The sequence below is a fragment of the Phyllostomus hastatus genome, unplaced genomic scaffold (assembly GCF_019186645.2).
Source record: "Phyllostomus hastatus isolate PE091 unplaced genomic scaffold, TTU_PhHast_1.1 phas_scaffold_755, whole genome shotgun sequence".
NCBI classification, from domain to species: domain Eukaryota; kingdom Metazoa; phylum Chordata; class Mammalia; order Chiroptera; family Phyllostomidae; genus Phyllostomus; species Phyllostomus hastatus.
This window is the reverse complement of record NW_025334039.1, coordinates 12,264,333-12,282,064: the sequence shown is the minus strand read 5'-3', so window position 1 is coordinate 12,282,064 and position 17,732 is coordinate 12,264,333. Positions and strand designations below refer to the sequence as shown.

The window sequence follows — 17,732 nt, the reverse complement described above, 5'->3', positions numbered from 1 at the left end:
GGAGAGCAGATGTTCGATAAATACTTGTTAAATGAGTGAATGAATGCCAGAGCTCATTATTCAATCATAAATGAATGCCAGAGCTCATTTCACTGGACTAAGCAAGACAAGGGAATAAAGAAGGTGGAATTGTGATGACTAGGTGTAGCATTGCCTTGGAGTGTGATATTATTTAAGGAAGAAGTCAGTGCATATAGCCTCCTGCCTTTGGACATCTCCCTTGAGGATGTTTCATGAGAATTTTCCTAGAAATTGGACTTTGGAAATTCAATTTTGACTTTCTTGTCATCTAAATTAAGCTATTAGGGTGGCTTTGGAGGGTAAAATCTTGACTTTCTAGGATAGACAAACGTTGCTCCCCCATTCTAATCTGTTTCCCTGTTTTTCTTGTTTAGCTGCTCTATCAAGAATGGGCACGCTACGGAGTGTTTTATAAGTTTCAACCTATTGACCTCATCAGGTAAGATGTGGGAGGATATTCTTGGAAAGATTCTAGAGATGTAAGTCCTGAAAGATATCTGTCAACTGTCGTAGCTCCTGGCAGAGCACTGGTCAAGCAGAGGGGTCTGCTTTGCTAGGTTGTATTATTTCCATGTTGTGTCTTATGGATGGGGAGGCAGCTCAGGGACTGGAGGGAGAACAGAATCTGTGTGACGTAGCAGATAATGTAGATTGATACACTATGACTTCCGTCTTGAGGTCCTTCAGCACTATGGTCTCTCCCTGCCCGCTCTTTTGTAGGGAGGGAGGGGCATATGGATTTATATCTCTTATTATTGTCCCTCAATATTTGGTTGAAGCAGATCCTTGGGTTATGGCCAAATGACACCGTGTTGACCAAGAAAAGGGAAGACCTGGAAAATCACACTAGGAATAAGCTGACTGGCCTGAGAGGGAATGTGGGCTTTTTATGGCTTCTCCAAATTAGAAGGGAGGGAAGACTGGGTCCTGGTGTCCCTTCCTTCAGTGCTGTCCCTAAAATGATGCTCTGTTACCTTAAGAATTTCCCCAGCTTCTATAGAACTTTGGTGAATAGCGCTTTTAAAGAACTTACTAGAATGCAGTAAGTCTGGCTAGCATAAATTGAGTTGAGGACTCTAGAAACTCAATGAGTTCTTTGAGTTCAGCCTCTTTCCCAACTGGAACATTGGGAGGCAACACTGTCAAGTGGGAAAACACTGAGCTGAGAGTTTGGAGACTGGGTTCTCGGCCAGGCCCAGCCACTAGGGGCTCTATGTTTCTTTGGGTAAGTCACGGTCCCTCTTTGGTCTTCAGGATCCTCGTTGTCCCAAACTGGGAGGCTGAACTGAGGGATCTGTGAGGATACTTGCTAGAGCATGCTTATTTGGAAGAGATGACTCTCAGCCCATGACCGAAATCATGGACTCACTACCACAGCGACACTGTGGCTCTTCTAATGAACTAATTAATCAGCACACAAACATGGAGAGTGTTCCTGGCTGATTGCCCTGGGCTGGGACTGTGAGAAGGGCAGGAGCCAGAAGGATTGAGTCCAGAGGGAGGAATTCCAGCTTCTTCTTGGAAGAAGAAAGCAGCTGGGGGGCCACAGTTTGGGCAGGTTCACCTCCCACACAGAGATGTGAGGGCCTTCCCAGGGAACTGGGAGCTCGGTTGGACGACTCTTGACAACAGGTGTTTGTTCCAGCTGAAAACCGTTAACCGAAGTGCAGTTAACGGTTGGGTCAGGAAGCAGGGCCACTGGGTGCCTGTGACCGAGGCTCCCTCATCCAGCACCTCCCAGGCCCTGGCTGCCTTTTATGATGCAAGGGCCACCTAGACTGTTCTCTGGGCCACACCAAGGCTGCTTCCTCCATGCCTGATGGGCTTTGATCTTCCTCTCTGCGTCTCAAGTGGCCACCCACTCTGTCGCCTGTTTTCTGCAACTACTCATTTGTTTTTAAAAAATATGATTAAAAAAATTAAAAATTCTCCTTACCAGAGAGCCTGGTCTTTTCCCCAGAGACTTCAGGTGACTGCCCGCCAGCTAAGTGGGAAATGGCTCCAATATGCACTCGGCTTTGGCCACCAAAGCAGCCTCACCTGCAGGGGAAGAATTGCCTTTGGAGCAGAGCCCTGCTCTGGGGCCTGGCGGTTCCTGAGCACAGAGAGCTCAAATCTGTCTAGACGGGGCATGGTGCACTGTGGAGCTGGAGGCTGGCCACTGCTCCTCACGGATCAGATGGCTAGGGAGCTCCCACAGCCCTGGGCTAGGCCAGCAGCTGGGCCAGGACTGGGAGAAGGCTGCAGCCTCAGGCATCAGTCAGATACTGGCTGGAGGGAATGGACACTGGGTAGTGTGTGTGTGGGGAGTTGTTTACCCAGTGATACAAGGAACTCCCTGACCTCACGGGGCTGCTGGAAAGAGAGACATTGACAATAATGGGGAGAGAGGGAAGGGGCAGGGGCTTTAGGGGCAAAGGTGGTTAAACAGAGACAGAGAAGCCAAGAAAAGGCAGCTGGAGGGCTCCTAAAAAGAAACCTGGGGTGGAGGGGTGGAAAACAGCTATACACAGTCGGCAGGTGCCACCCTAACCTTGTTTCACACTCTCTTCCGAATGGCCCATCTCGGTTTCTCTGATCCTGTCAAAGTCGCCTCCTTTATCCTCGTACCTGCCCTCTCTCTCACTGCCCACTTCCCAGTCTGATACCACGCCCAGGGGCTTCTTCAGCACTGGTTCTCTCTTCCTTTACTTCTCTGTCTTTCCTGCCGCCAGCTGTCAGGGCTGCCTTCCCTGAGCCACTGCTGGCCCCACACTGTGACGGGGCTGTTCCATTACTACTTACTAATGTGAATTCTACCCTCTTTGTGCCTCCCGTGGAAATTGTACCCATATGGTCTGTGTTGAAAGATGGACAGAAGCAGGGGAGTCTGGTACAAGTGGAGTGTAACTCATTCGAAGGCCTGGGAGAGGTATTTCCCCCCATCACCTTGAGCACTCGGCTCCTGTGGTACTCTAGTGCCCCCTCCCCACCCATGACAATCTTTTGGATCATGCTAAAGCACTGAGAGCTCATTGGGGGTGGGAGATCTGTTTGTATTTGGAAAGCCCCAGAACTAGGCGTCCTTCCTCTGCAGGCCTTCAAGCTTGAACTTGAGATTTGGAGTTAGAGGTTCCTTTCCCAGGTGGTGAAAGTGGGCAGAGGGGAGATGAGACGCCCTTCCCTGCACCCCTTGCCCCTGGCTGCTCCCGCTGCACCTTCAGTCATGCCCAGCAGGCTGCACTGTGAGACTGCTGATGTGTCTGTCTCTCCAGCCCAACAGGGCTCTCCACCTTTGCTCTGCTCTAGAAGCCTCTGGGCCTGCAGGCCTGCGCTGTGTGTGTGTGTGTGTGTGTGTGTGTGTGTGTGTGTGTGTGTAACAGTTGCCTGGAAAGTTCCCAGGTATCCAGCAGGGGCCCGCTCACAGCAGATTCTTCCGGGAACCTCCAGCCAGCAGCACCTGTGCCCTGGCAGAAACACCATTTGTGACTAAGACGATGAGGGACAGGATGTCTTAGCTGGAGGGAAATGGCTCTTCTAGTCCTTTAGGAGCCACATGAGGGTCCTTGCCACCAGGGGAGTAGATTTCTGCCTGTGCTGCTCTGGGCTCACACACCAACATCCCAGGAGGGAAATGGCCTTTATTTTCTGGGGAACCCTGGGTCCTGGGGCCTTTGGGGTTTGTACAGGTGCAACCCAGTGTCCATCAGGAACATGACCTGTCTTTTCACTAAAATTAATGTCTGCTCACAGGCTGATTTTCTTAGCTGGGAGGTTTTGATATGAATGAGACGAAACAGACTTTAAACATCTGAGTTTGATTTAGCTCCTAACTGTACTTTGCTGAAGTTGATGTGCAGAACGTTTACTTTTAAGCATCTGCAACTGCCTGCCTATGACAGACAGCATGAGGAAGAGGGGGTCCAGAAGTCTGCTAGGCTCAGGGGTGATTGCAGCATGCTGATTTGGGGAATTCACCAAAGGGATCACTCAAGGGCAGCATGCACCACAAGGAATCAGGAGTACAGCCTGGGGAGGGACCAGTGGCTCTCACTCACTCATTCCCACCTCCCACAGACCTCCTTCAGGGATGCCCACTTTATGAGTGAGGCTTCCTAAAAATCAGGGCATGAAACCTGTCCATGGGACAGCTCTGGAGTTCTCTTAGAAATGTCTGGCTTGAAATTTTGAGACATGACCATTTCCACAACAACCTCATATCGATGTCTACGGGATCGTATCATCTCAAGAGCCTCTGGGCATCATTTGTGGACAGCAAGAGTGGCATGTGCTGCCCCCTTCCCCCCACTCCCATACATATCTCTACCTTCTTAGACTCCCAGCCCTCTCCAGCCCCACCCATAGGGGATCTATCCAGGATCCTGGCATCACAGGAATTGGCTTTCCCTCCTCCTACTGCAAGGCAAATGGATGCCCTTGTTCTTGCCAGAGTTCTGTAGGATGTCTGAGAGAAGGCTGTGTGATTTGACCCATCCCTTTCAGTCGGTCTCTGGACCCCACTTATACCATCCTGAAGCGTGACCCATCCACTCCCTCCTGGAGGGAGATGGAGAGAGCCACATTCCTTCTTAGGAGGCTTCTCAGTGGGCCCCGCTGCTTTGGGGGAGGGAAAGGGGAGGAAAAAATGTTAATCAGCCTGTGATTAATTATTTCCTGAGCCCTGCTGCCTCCTCCTTGATCCTTCCCTGGGATTTATAAAGGCCATTCAGCTCAATGCAATAAATATTTACTGACGCACACAGTGAGCAAGCCTCTGTGCTCGGAAACATGGGTGGTGCAGCAATAAATAAAGTGAAGTTTGTGCCCTTAGGATCTATCAGTTTTGTAGAAAGACGGACATGCAAGAGAGGGTGAAGTGAGGGCTTTTAAGGACTATAAGTATAAACATGATAATATAGGACAACAGAGGAAGAGTGATTGCTACTAACACAATATGGGAGGACTTTCTGGAAGAGGTGGCACTTGAATTAGAAATGTTGCTTTCTGAAGGACTGAAGTTAAATGTCCTGAATGTGTCTCCATTGCCAGCTTGGGCTGTCCTGTGTATGGATTTCCTGTGTAGCTTGATATTGGTGGCCAGAAATCACATTTGACCCAAAGTCTGATTCTTCTGACTGTTGACTGGGAGTGGTAAGATCGAAAACTTGACTTGCAAACCTCACCTGTATGGATTCTGTGCTAGCCTGGTCCATGTACCTTGATCTGCACTGTAAGTTAGCAGAGAATCCAGGGTTGCAAAGAGGTGAGTCTGGATCCAAGAGAGGAGGCTAAGGTGATGTGAAGTGTGGGACTAGCACCTTGGTATTTACACAGGCCTCAGCACTTGAAGCATTAGATTTAGCTGGGAAGTATTTTGCAGGCTGGAAAGAAATATCTTACGACCCTGAAGATTATTTTTCTTCTATCCCTGAGGGGGTGGGAGTAGAGTTGACCAAGAAAAGTGACAGTAGCTGGTTCAGGCAAAGAAGAATCAAGGATAACATGTTCTGTGCTGTTACCTTTTGGCCCATTTTACAGATCAGAAAAATAGATCAGGCTGGTTATTAAATCTGGCTGTGAAGAGGCTCTATCCTATTCTCCTTTCTCTCTCTTCCCCCACTAAGGGTCACTCGCTTCTTGTTTGCACTCTCCTGGAGGGAAGGCTGTTGGCCTGTGGCTGGTCAGTGGGAATATATGATACTTGCAGTTCCAGTCCAAGACCGCATCCAGAGTCCATCTCAGTCCTCTGAAGGTGGCTTCTGAAGCCTCAGAACAACTTTCCATAGGTGGTGGCTCCTGTTAAATCAAACTTTTAAAATCGCCTTCCTGTATGATCAGCCATATGGTGCAGATGGTGGATCTCAGGAGGCTACACGTGGGCTCCCACAAATCTATGGGCAGAGTAGGGGAGGAAAGAGTCACTTGTCTCACCAGCCTACTGCTTCCTTGACTCCCTTATGTCTTGTCCTATTTTCCAAGGAGGACCAGAAGCTGATATTAAGCTGAACATGTATGACAAGCTTTCTATTTTGTATCCACTTGGCCCTTGTGTGCAATAAATTCTCACTAATGTGGACCCCTGGGACCACAGCAGAGCGTCACAGAGGTGGAATGAGCTCAGAGGTCAGCCTCCTCCATGCCTGACCCTGGAATGAAGGAATGAGGCATTCTTCTCCTGGCATATTTATTTAGCAGATTCTCAGCCTCTGCTTGACTTTTCATACAGTAGGGAGCGCCTTGCCTCAGGGGCAGCTCATTTGTCTGCTGGACATTTCTAGCCACTAGACACAGTCATGGAGCCAGCCAGAGCCCTGCTGACTGCCCTCCTTCTGTTCCAGTTTTGCTCCCTGGAGCCCCAGGAACAAGAGTACTCTGTCATGTAGGTCAGTCCTTTAATTATTTGAAAATAGCTTTTGTGTCAGTAACAGTTCTCATATACCTAGGCTTTCTTTTCTCTAAACAAAACGCTCCTGAACCTGTGTGCATGTCCTCATATGACACGGGCTCTTCAAACAACCTTATTGTCACGATCGTCTTCTTTGGGTCTCACTGGCCTGGGAGACTCAGAGCAGGGCTCTTCCATACACATCACCTGGTGTAGTCAAGTCAACACATGTTTTGTACTGACCAGGTGTCAGACACTGGGGCTGGGGGTATGCAGATGGATTAAGCAGGATCCCATTCTCGAGGCTCTTAAGTTCAAAGTCAAATCTCTGAGCTTGTGGATGACCACTGAGCTTTTCTGGGAAATGAAGGGACAAACTGATGGGAAAACATTTTCGAAAAAGTAATTGTGAGGATGGAGAAAACCAACATGTAGAAAAGATCATGGCAGGGGGGAACTGACCCCCCCCCCCTCCCCGCCAACTAGTCATCTGTGATGATGGGCTCAGGGGTATCAGCTTGGCCTGAGGCAAAGTTTGTTGGGGGTGAGTGTAACTTTCTGGAAAAAGCCATTTGATGCATAGTAGCCACAGGCCCTGGAAATTCTCAGAAAACATTTTAGGATCACATCAAGTAGGGATTTATCAGATCATGGCCAAACCCCACATGTCCAACTTAGGCTCAAACAAAAACTGAGCCAGGCTGGGAATATTTCAGGGAAGGAAAAGTATTGCGATCAAAGATTTGGAGAGGCATGCACATGAAGACAGACTTAAACAGGTGAGCTCCCTACTCTAGGAAGAAAATGCAGAAGGAGTGAGGGCGGCATGCTTTCCATTAAAGATGGGTAGAGTGGCTGTGCACGTGTTTATCAAGTCCTGAGGTACTTGCCCAGGAACAGGGTTGAGAACTGGAGTTCAGTTTAACTTTAGCTTTGTTTCTAGTTGATGTAACATTTGCACAAACCATTCTCCCTTGAGCCTCAGTTTCCTCGACTATGGAATAGGGATCACAATGCCTGTCCTACTTGCTTGTGAGGATTATGATTAAGCGCTGCAGAAATACTGTGGTGATGGGCATAGGTTTGGTTAAGTAATTATCTAACTGCTCCCTGGGGGAAAGTTATAGTATTCCCTAAAATAGCAGAATTTTATATAGTTCTTTAGTTCAAGAATTTTGACAAGTATTGTATAATCATAGGACTTTTTTATTGTAAATCAATGTACTGCATCTATACATTTCACCAGTGACTTCTGTGCCTCCCAGTGACCCTGCAGAGTGGGTATCCTTACCTCTATTTATGGGTGGGATACTGAACTCAGTGAAATAATGTGCTTCCCAAAGCCACAGAGCAGCTCATCTGGGATTCAAACCCAGGCCTGTCTGACTCCAGAAACTATGACTTTTCTCTTGGGCCATGTAGCTGAAGGTGACACAGAGCTCCATCCAGCCTGATGTCTGGCCAGCTGGGTTTTAGTGTTAATCCCTTTAATTAGCCATTTCTGAGGGGAAACTGGTGTGGTCTGCTGGTAAGCACAGCTGACTGACCACGGTCAACCCTTGCTTTACCGCAGAGTCATCACTGTGATCCTTCCTCTGTGCTTGGTGGGAGTGACGTGTCACTCTTGGGGCCTGATGAGCTGGGTTAAGTTGTTTGTGCTCCTGTTAAATGAGCCCAGAATGCCATGTTTTTTTTTATTTTGCTTTTTCATTTTTTTCTAATCATTTATTTTCCTGACTTCTTCCATGTTGTCAGGCTGTTAGCTGTCACTTCTTGCTTTTGTTAACTGAGCAGCTTCCTTGCTGACTCCAATTTGCTGCTTGGTCTCAGTTGCATGTTCAGCAACTAGACACCCGAGCCATTAGCATTGTGCACCAGGTAAGACTCTTCCACAGCCTGTCCTGGAGTCTGGCTCCTGTTAGGTGTGGGATGTTTTGGAGGGTCTGCTTTTGTCATGGAAATGTCTCCTTTTTGTTTCTCAGTGAGAGTGAAATGATGTTTTTGAAGGTCGTGAGGCCCCAGAGATGGGACCAGAGTAAGTATGATGCAGCAGGTGCCTTCTCTGTGAAGAGCTCCATTTTGTTCTCCTTACTTGTTTTGGGAGATCTTGAGAAACCAAGACTATTAAAGATATTTTTTGCACCAACAACACAAAGTGGGCCCCTGCATCAAGGATCTCCTGAATAAAGAGCTTTGTCCAGGCAATGGTGTCAAAGCTAAAAGAAGGAGGGAAGCAGGATGCTTAGAGTGTAATGATGAGACATAAAGAACCTTTCTGGTGGAGGTCACAGGTCTGTAAAGGAGCACCTGACAGGGAACTAATGCACACAGCTGTATACAGAATGGCAAGGTCACAGGGAAAGGTTTTGAAGGGGTTCCCAACTCTGTTTACTGTGGTTGATGAGAGAAAAGTGAGGCTACAGGATATGTGAGTTTTGTGTAGAAGGCAGAGATTTGAAGGAGAGAAGAAATATGGTTGGGGATTTACAAGATTTGGGTTAGGGCTGAGAAGAAGCACCATGGCTGCGGGAAGTGGTTGGAGGAGATATCTGAGACAATGTGGAGTAGGAGGCCTAGACAAAGGGATCGTGATGATGGGAACAAAAAAAGATGCTGTCGAGTGGTTTCTCTGGAATTTAGGCAGGTGGCAAAAAAAAGTTTGCTAGGGCTGCAGGACTTATGTACTCCAGCTGCGAGGTGAGAGTGGACGCATCAGAGGTCAGTTCTTCTCTCACCCTCTCTTGGGAAACATTGGGCAAGTCCTTCAGCCCCTTTAGACCTGGTGCAGCTCCTTGCCCTGGCAGAGCCGTTGGAATCTTTGTGTCTCCTCCACAAAGCCAGCGATGGCAGGTACAGTCCTATCTGTGAGAGTCAAGAACCTGAGGTAGATCTGTGGGACTTATCTTGCCCTAGAACGAGCAAGGGGACACTAGCATGTGGACAAGGAGTTACCATGGACACGTCCCAACTGTTTGATCCCATGAGCCACTGTTTCACCATGTGTAACTGGAACCCCCGAGCTCCCCATTCCTGCTAATGATATTCCCTTGAGTGATGTTCTCCACCCACACCACATGGGTATGTAACCAACATAAACACAAAATGTCTTAACACATGGAATAACATCGGTGGAACACACGTTACAACAACAACCTCAAGATAGCTATATTTAATTAGCCCGGCACGCCCCGGCTATTCGCACAGGCACATGCCTCTATTTTAGAAACGGAAAACCACAGCATTTTGTGGGTCTGGAAGTCACAGACATAGTAAGAAAAAACAAACAAAACCAAACAAAACTTCAAGATCCCTGCCTGGGAGACTGCTGTCCTCCACTACCTTCTTGGGCTTATCTGAAGGTATTCAAAGACATGGATAGTTGGGTAACTGCCCAGGATTTCTGTCTGCCCCTGGCAGGATGGTTGGCTCAGCTGTGGAGGGGCTGTGGTGCTCAGCCTGCATCACCCAGCCCAGCCAAGGGACTCAGAAAACCCTCCTTGCGGGCTCAGGACTCTGGGTCGTTGACTCGACCTCCTCGGTGTCTTTCATAGAATCTGTATTCAACTGACAAAGTCAGGAGAGACAAGAGAGGGGATTAGAGGACTGGGATTTTGAAAGTTTTATTTGGGCATTTTAGTCTGGAGAAGGGTAAGAGCAGTGGCTTAGTTTCTAGCTCTTATCTATTCTAACAAAATGGCAATATTTCTTTAGGCGGATATCCTGCCCAATCCTCAGTGTTTGAGGAGGAAGGCAATCTGCTCAGTGGAGAGAAGTGAATCAGCCATAGACTAAGGGTGTCTGTTTGTCCCATTCAGGGGCATTCAGCCTCCTGGAAGCCCCACCTGGATTCTTCTTGCTGGAGTTCATTCCTTTCATTTTTGCTCATTCTCCATGTTTACCTCATGGTCTGTTCCACCGTCTGTCACATTCTGTGAAATCACATCCCCTTTGGATATACTAGCCCTTCTCTGAAGGTTACAGAGGTGTCCAACCTGTGGCCCATGGGCTGCATGCAGCCAGTGTGGCTGTGAATGTGGCCTAACACAAAATCATAAATTTACTTAAAACATTATGAGTTTTTTTTGTGATTATGTGTCACAACATACTTAATGTGTAGCCCAAGACAACTCTTCTTTTTTCCAGTGTGGTGTAGAGAGAGCAAAAAGTTAGACACTGCTGGACATCTAAGTTAAGCCCTTTGATGATCCAGCAGCCAGCCAGAAACATCTCTATGGGGACAATGTGAAAGGTATAGAAGGAAGATTCCCCAAACTCAGAATTCTTGCCATCTAGTTGTGAAGAAGACTCAATGTTTTGGAAAAGAGATTTCAGAGGACTTACGACTCAGTTCAATTTAACCCAGCTTGTTTACTGAGTACCTTCTCTGTGTCAGACACTGTTTTAGGCACTGGAGTTGAAGTGATGAAAAAGATAGCTGTGGACTGACGCATCTAACCTGAAACACTCTTGAGAGTGAAAGTGAGTACTGTTAATAATTATGCTAAGTGTACTGGTCAGTTGTTATCACAATAATGCTGCATAACAAACTATCCCCCAAGTCAGCAGCTTACAACATTTCCTGCTCTTGTATCTGTAGGTTGAATGGAAAAGCTCTGTTCAGACAGGGTTGGCTGGGCTTGGCTCCAAGCTTCAGATTGTGTTCAGATCTCCATAGATCTTCTCGTTCCTTTGAGATCATCAGCTTTCTGGGCATGTTCCTCTCATGGTGAATCACAAGAGCACAAGGAAAGGAACAGAAACACAACGCCTCTTAAGGCATCACTGGCATCACATCCATTAGCATTCTATTGTCCAAAGTAGTCGCATGGCCAAGCACAAATACATGCTGCTGGGAAGTATACTCCTTCTTAACAGGAGAGGATTTAATCTTTGTTCAGTGACAATCTAGCAACAGGTATAAGCCAGGATCATCCTAGGAATAACTGGATCTGTGAAGCTTGTGATCTAGCAGGGAAGACAGGTAGTATGTGGTTATTGTGTGACATGGGTCACAATAAGAGATGTGGGGTACAATGAGAATGCAGATATAGGGCCTAGGTGGAGAAGAAGTGACATTTGAACAAAGATTTGATGCATGAATGAAAGTGAGATGAGCCAGGCAAAGATGAGCAGGATAGTGATGATAGCTGACGTTACATGGTACGTCCTGTGTGCCAGCTACTGTTACAGCCCTTTGTATTTGCTAATTCACAACACCTCTTGGAGATGGATGCTATTATTCTCAGTTTATAGTTGAAGACTTGAGACACAAAGAGGTTGATAAGTCACACAAAGTCACACAGCTAGTAAGAGGTAAGATTTGAGCTTTTAGGTCCAGTTCTGGAGTTGGTTCTCTTCACCACTGTGTGAATTTCCCTGCAGGAGGAGGGGGCCTGGGTGCTGGAAGCATCAAATCTGGGGGGCATGATGGGGACCAGGTTGGGGTGAAGCATGGGCCAGGTTCTAGAGGACTTTGGACTTTATCTTAAGGAAAAGAGTATGTCTGAAGGATTTGGTTTCTGTGAGTGCACATGTGTGGGTGGCATTGATATGATCTGTTGGCTTTCACTTTTAAGGACTTGAGGCTCTTCTGTGTGGGGTACTAGGAAGGACCTGAGACTGTACATAACGTGCCAAACAAGATGGAGGGACGAGGTGGAAAACCTGCGAGAAGAACCACTTTTCTTCCTGGATGTCTTCTGTCCTTCTTAGAGAACTCGTAGGCATTCTAGGTCATGTGTCTCTGTGCTAGAGTCTCATTTATTATCCTCACCACTTCACATCCTCACTAACCTGCAAGTCTCATGAGATTGTCATCTGTGGGAACCATCTCTCCCAGTTCACCGGTGGTGGACGTCTTGGTGGTCATGGTGGTGACCATCGCTGACATAGTGCTCTCCCCCAACAGTCACCATGAACCAGTGTCACTGTGCCCTTTGTGTGCACCATCTGGTTGAATCTTCATGGTAACCCTGTGACATTGACACAATTATTGCCCCCATTTTCAAGATGAGGAGGGCACTGCAGCACAGAGTTGATAAGTCACTTGCTTGAAATCTCAGGCAGTACGACTCTAGAGTCCATTGTCTTAACCATTTTGCTACACTTTGAGGGAGGAAAACAGTGTTAGTGAGACACATGGGCTGCTTCCTAAAAGGGGCTAGTGGGGGCTAGTGGACAGATGTGGTCAGGTGTTCAGATGGGATAGTGAAGGGGCTCTAGAATCTTTTAGAATAAAACAGATATGATTGCCATAGATCATGGGGACTTAAGAATTTTAGGTCTGGGGGGTTCTTGAATACCATCCTCTTATTTTATAAAAAAGCAGTCAAAATCTTCTAACAGAGTTAATGAGGCAGAGGGACAGAAGTGTTATGTCCAAGGCCACTTCTAAATAAGGAATGTTTAATCTGTGTTGCTATAAGTTGCTGACATTTAATACAGAGAGGTGAGCTGGGAGGTAGAAGTATGTGTGGGATTAGAGATAGGGGATGATGCTCTGGGAAGGCTGACTTACCTGCTACCTTCTTCACCTAACAATAAGGGGATTGGGCCAGGTGGTCTATAATATCCTTTCCAAGGTCAACTTTCTAGACTCTGTGGGATAGAATCTCAAGCCTAAAGCCAGTCTGGGGGAAAGACCCAAGGTCTCACAAGGACGCAAGTTGAACTAGGGATTGGAACCCAGGAGTCAGGACCCCAATTCTAGACTTTGTCTATTGGACTCACCACCACCTGGGACAGCCCTGCCCCCATCTACCCCAACATATTGGATTTCTCTTTTCCTCTCCCCCTTCCTGAACAGCCCCATCTCCGTTTTCTTTTGCCTCTCTGGCTTTGATCACATCTGGAGCATTTTGTAGAGTTGATGAGTGTGTGTTTTCCTGTTAGGACACATGGTGTATGTCAGAGGCACTTAAGAAGGTCTGGACAAGTGGAAAAGTCTGTGTGGCATCTCAGGGGCCTCTGGCCTGGAGCATTGATGGCAGCTGCATGGCAGGGGCCTGGCATGAAGGCCACTGACTATAGGGGAAGGTCTGGAGGCTCAGCCTGGGGACTGGTGCTCCAAATGACTTGGAGTTGTCCCAGTGGGGCTGGTGTAAGGGAATTATGTGTGTATGTTAGCGGGCCTATGCATATGTCTGCATATATGTATAAGAGGACTGGACAGACCCCTCTGCCTTGTTGCCATGGGATGCTGCCCTCAGGGCTTTGCTCTCTATGGTAACTGGGGCTCTTATCTGCACATCTGCACAGTAATATGAATCAATGGTGTGTCACCTATAGGTAGACAGAGGGTGATGAATGTGACATAGGGCAGAGAGGCAGGCAGAGCAGTGCTCTGTCTGTGAAAGGTGACAATCATTTCCAGTGAGCCAACCAGCAGGCCCAGTGACCAGTGTGGATGGGTGAGATACAAAGTGGGCTTCCCATAGTGAATGAGCTGGGAACACGCCCAGCCCTGTGTCCCTTGATCAGAGTTCTCTTTGCTATCCGTTACCCTCTTGGTGTTGGTCTTTCATCCTCAGAGTCCTGGGCTGAGGTCACACTTTCCCCACTTCTCTTCTTTCTCCTTTTTGTGGTTGGAGGGGTAAGGGGTAGTATGCCCCGCCAACTCTGGTCACCATTCGTTTGGAGCATGGCCCCCTGAGGCTGCCTCCTCAGCCCTCCCTGTATCTTCCAGGGCCCAAGGTATTTATCCCCAGTTTTCACAGCTATGTGCATCTTCCTCTAAAACTCTGGTTTCCTCAAACTTTCTCCTTTTCCCTCCACCATTAACCCTCAGGCTTTATTCTTTTCCTTCCCATCTCCTTTCCTTACCCATCCATCTCAGCTACTCTGTATCTGTCTGTTCCTAGTGACTGCAGACTTGGGGGCAAGTCATCCCATCTGGGCCTGCTAAAGGTGATCTTGGAAAGTGATAGAAGTATTTTTAGGCCCAGAATAGGGGTGGTGCTGGGGAATGCCACACAGAGTTCAGCCTGGAAGGTTGTTTATGCTCTTGGAACTCTAACAGAGAACAGCCCCATCTATTCATGGTTCAAATTAAATTGCAGATGCCCTTGAACTCAGGGTTAGGAACGTAAACAACTAGTGGGTCATAGACTTCAAGCAGTGAACAAGCTTGGCAGGAGAGAGGCCTGGTGAGGGCTGGCAGCGGATAGATTTTCCAATTGATGTTTTTCCAGGAGGCTTCCCTGACTTTGTGGATTCCAGGCATCAGAGCACCTCTCTTGGCCAGCACATCTGGGAGTGTGGCTCCTCCTTGGTTGTGAGACAGTTGTGAGAGGAGAGAGGAGAGATTTCCTAGTCTTTCTTCCATTGAACTTGCCTTGCTTAGAAAGAGGGTGGAGAGCTGAGTGAATGGCCTGGAGAATTGCACCATGAGTCTGACATTTAGATTCCTGCTGTGATACGGAGTCCCAGGAGCCTGGGCCTGGGCCTGGGCTGGGCCTGGGCTCAGGATGCTGTGATGAGGACTCAGCCTGCAGCCTCCCACAGGCTGTGACATGCTCATTGATTCAGTCCACATTCAGAATACTTGATGATTCAACAAGCACCAATACTGTGGCAGGAACCGTCCCAGGCAGTGGTGATGAAAATGTCCTGTCCCCCAAGGAGCTTATTGTCAACTTGGAAAAAAAATAACTCAGCAAATACTACAGATGGGTGATGAATGTTTGTATAGAACATTCACAGTGGGCCCTAGGAGGGACAAAAGAGGGCTCCTGAATCAGTCAGAGGAGACCTCCTGGAAGATGCAATGACAGAGCAGCATTTGAATAAAGACTTGACGTTAGCCCCGGCCTGTGTGGCTCAGTTCATTGGAGTATCATCCGTAATCAAACATTTGGGGGTTTGATTCCTGGTCAGGGCGCATACCTGGGTTGTGTGGTCGTTCCCAGTCAAGGTGCCTATGATCCCCTGTCCAGGTGTATACGGGAGGCAACCAGTCGATGCATCTCTTTTGCCTCAATGTTTCTCTCTCCCTTCCTCTCTCTCTTCCTCTCTCCTTCACTCTCTCCTTCCCTTTCTCTCTAAAGGCAATGAAAAAATGTCCTCAGATAAGGATTTTAAAAGAATTTTTTAAAAAGAGAATGTCAGATGGGGAAAGGGGAGGGGGATGAGCATTTCAGGCACAGAGAATAGCATGAATTAAGGCATGAAGTGCTGAACACAGCAGTCATTTGGGATTGCAAGAAGCTGAGTATGGCTGGAATTAAGACTATATACAAGGGTAAGGTGGGATGGAAGGCAAAAACATTAGGCAGGCATCAGATCATGAAGCCGACCTGAAATACTTAGCTCAAGGGCTGTGGAAGGATTTTAAGAAGGAAACTGGTAAAATAAGACTTGAAGAATGTTATTGGAAAGATAAAGTTCCCCTCGTCACTTTCCCCAGAAGTATGGATTAGCCAGGCCAAAGCAATGCCTTGTAGAAGTGGGCCATAGTCTGGGTCTCTAGTGGGAAAGAGGGTGCCATGGTGGGCTACTGAGTTGTCTCCCCTGAGCAAAGTTTCTTCTGGGTCCTTGTAGAGGGAGTCTTCAGATGAGGAAACTGAAGCTCAGGGAAGACTGACTTGTAGCCCAAGGCCACATCACAAATTAGCTGGGGAGCTGGGGCTTCTGAATGAAAGCTAAATAGGAGTAATGACTCACAGCCTTGCTCTAGGGTGGCCCTGTCTTTTCCATTTTCAACATTATCTGTTATCTGTGGTAATGAGTGGCAGCTGTATTCATGGGAACATTTATACAAAATCTATGCAGATAGCAAATTCACCATCACCCTGGCATTTAGTCATGATATTCTCTAAGAGCTGGATTTATTTGTTTGGGCTTCCTCTCCTTCTATTTTCTGTTCTCCTGAGGGGAAAGATTATGAGGAACAAAGGCAGGACTGCTTAGCCATCATCAGTCAACTGGCTGTTATCATGGGGTCTACTCACTAGTTCTGGGTCCTTGAGAATGGGAAGCATACTTCAGATTTTTCATTGGTATACAAGTGGGTAAAGTAGTTACCTTGAAAGATAACAGAACCAAGATTCAAAATGTTCTTGACAAGAAGGAACCCTGAGCCAAAACCAACAAGGTGAAATTTAATAGTGGTAAATGTAAAGTCAGGTTAATAGCAATTCAGGACCAAGAGAATTTGATTTGGCAGGCACGTGTGTGAGACAGATGGGGCAGGGGAAGGGGGTGAGTAGACCACAGCTAAATATGAGCTCTCAGTTTATTGGCAAACATGAATATGTCTTACACTGGAGTAATGAACTCATGAGGTACAGCTTGTGGGTAATTATGGTGTCACCACTCTTGAGTGGTCAGTCCACCATGGAAGATGGTGCTCAATTCTAGGTGCCTCATTTTAGGAGATATTTTGACACTCGAGAAGATTCATAGATGTTGCAATTGGTGGCCCCAGGGAAGATGTCAGCCAGTAGACCTTTCTTTCAAACTTGGTCCAAAAGATGTTTTGAAAACATTGAAAACAGTTGGAACCTGTGATCTCTAGTTCTCCATACCTTCCAACATTCCTTATTGTCTTATATCCAGCACCCGCATTTCACTATGGCCTTTACCGTACCCACTTAAACTTGTGACCCTTGATTAAAGCAATTCTAGCAGCACACCAGACTCACCTGAGAAACCTTTTAAACACACATTTTCTACTTCCGCATATGCTCAAGATGGAGTAGCTGGTATAGGACTAGTTGTTTTCTGCCGTAAACAACTCTCAACTAGTTAAGATGTATGTAATAGCTGTTTTCAGTCATTAAACAGTAGTCAGAGAATCCCTGAAAGAACAGCACCATCCCTATAGTTGCTCTGAACAAGTACAAAATAAAATAGCAAGATGATGGACCTAAACCCCACTATATTTGGCAATTACATTAAGTATAAATAGCCTACATATCAAAATTAAGGTATAAATTATTAGATTGGATAAAGAGTAATACCCAACTACGTGCTGCCTACTAGAAGTATCATTTAAATATAAAGGCACTGATAAAAGTAAAAGGGTGGAAAGAGATGCACTATGTAAACACTAATCAAAAGAAAGCAGAAGTGGCTCTATTAATATCAGACAGAGGAGGTGTTAGGGCAACGGATGTTATCAGAAATACAGATAATGTTTATATTGATACAGGGAACAACTCATTAAGAAAATGTAACCATCCTATTTGGGATTGTGTGCATCTGATAACAGAGCTTTAAAATATATGGGGCAACAACAGACAGAAAGGAGAAATAGACAAATCCACAATTATATTGAGCAATTTCAACTCTCAGTAATCGATAGAACATATAAACAATCAGTAGGGGTACGGTAGACTTCAGCAACACT

The 17,732-nt window shown here is 46.9% G+C and overlaps 1 protein-coding gene across 5 annotated transcripts in view; it reads left to right on the top strand.

The window, feature by feature from the left end:
* ANO2 (anoctamin 2) overlaps positions 1–17,732 on the top strand; it is a 311,269-nt gene that overhangs the window by 123,425 nt on the left and 170,112 nt on the right. For all 5 annotated transcript variants that reach the window (XM_045826458.1, XM_045826456.1, XM_045826457.1 and 2 more), the window contains one exon: positions 396–460. In XM_045826458.1, the coding sequence (XP_045682414.1) occupies positions 396–460 (65 nt within the window). The remainder of the gene's footprint in view (positions 1–395; positions 461–17,732) is intronic.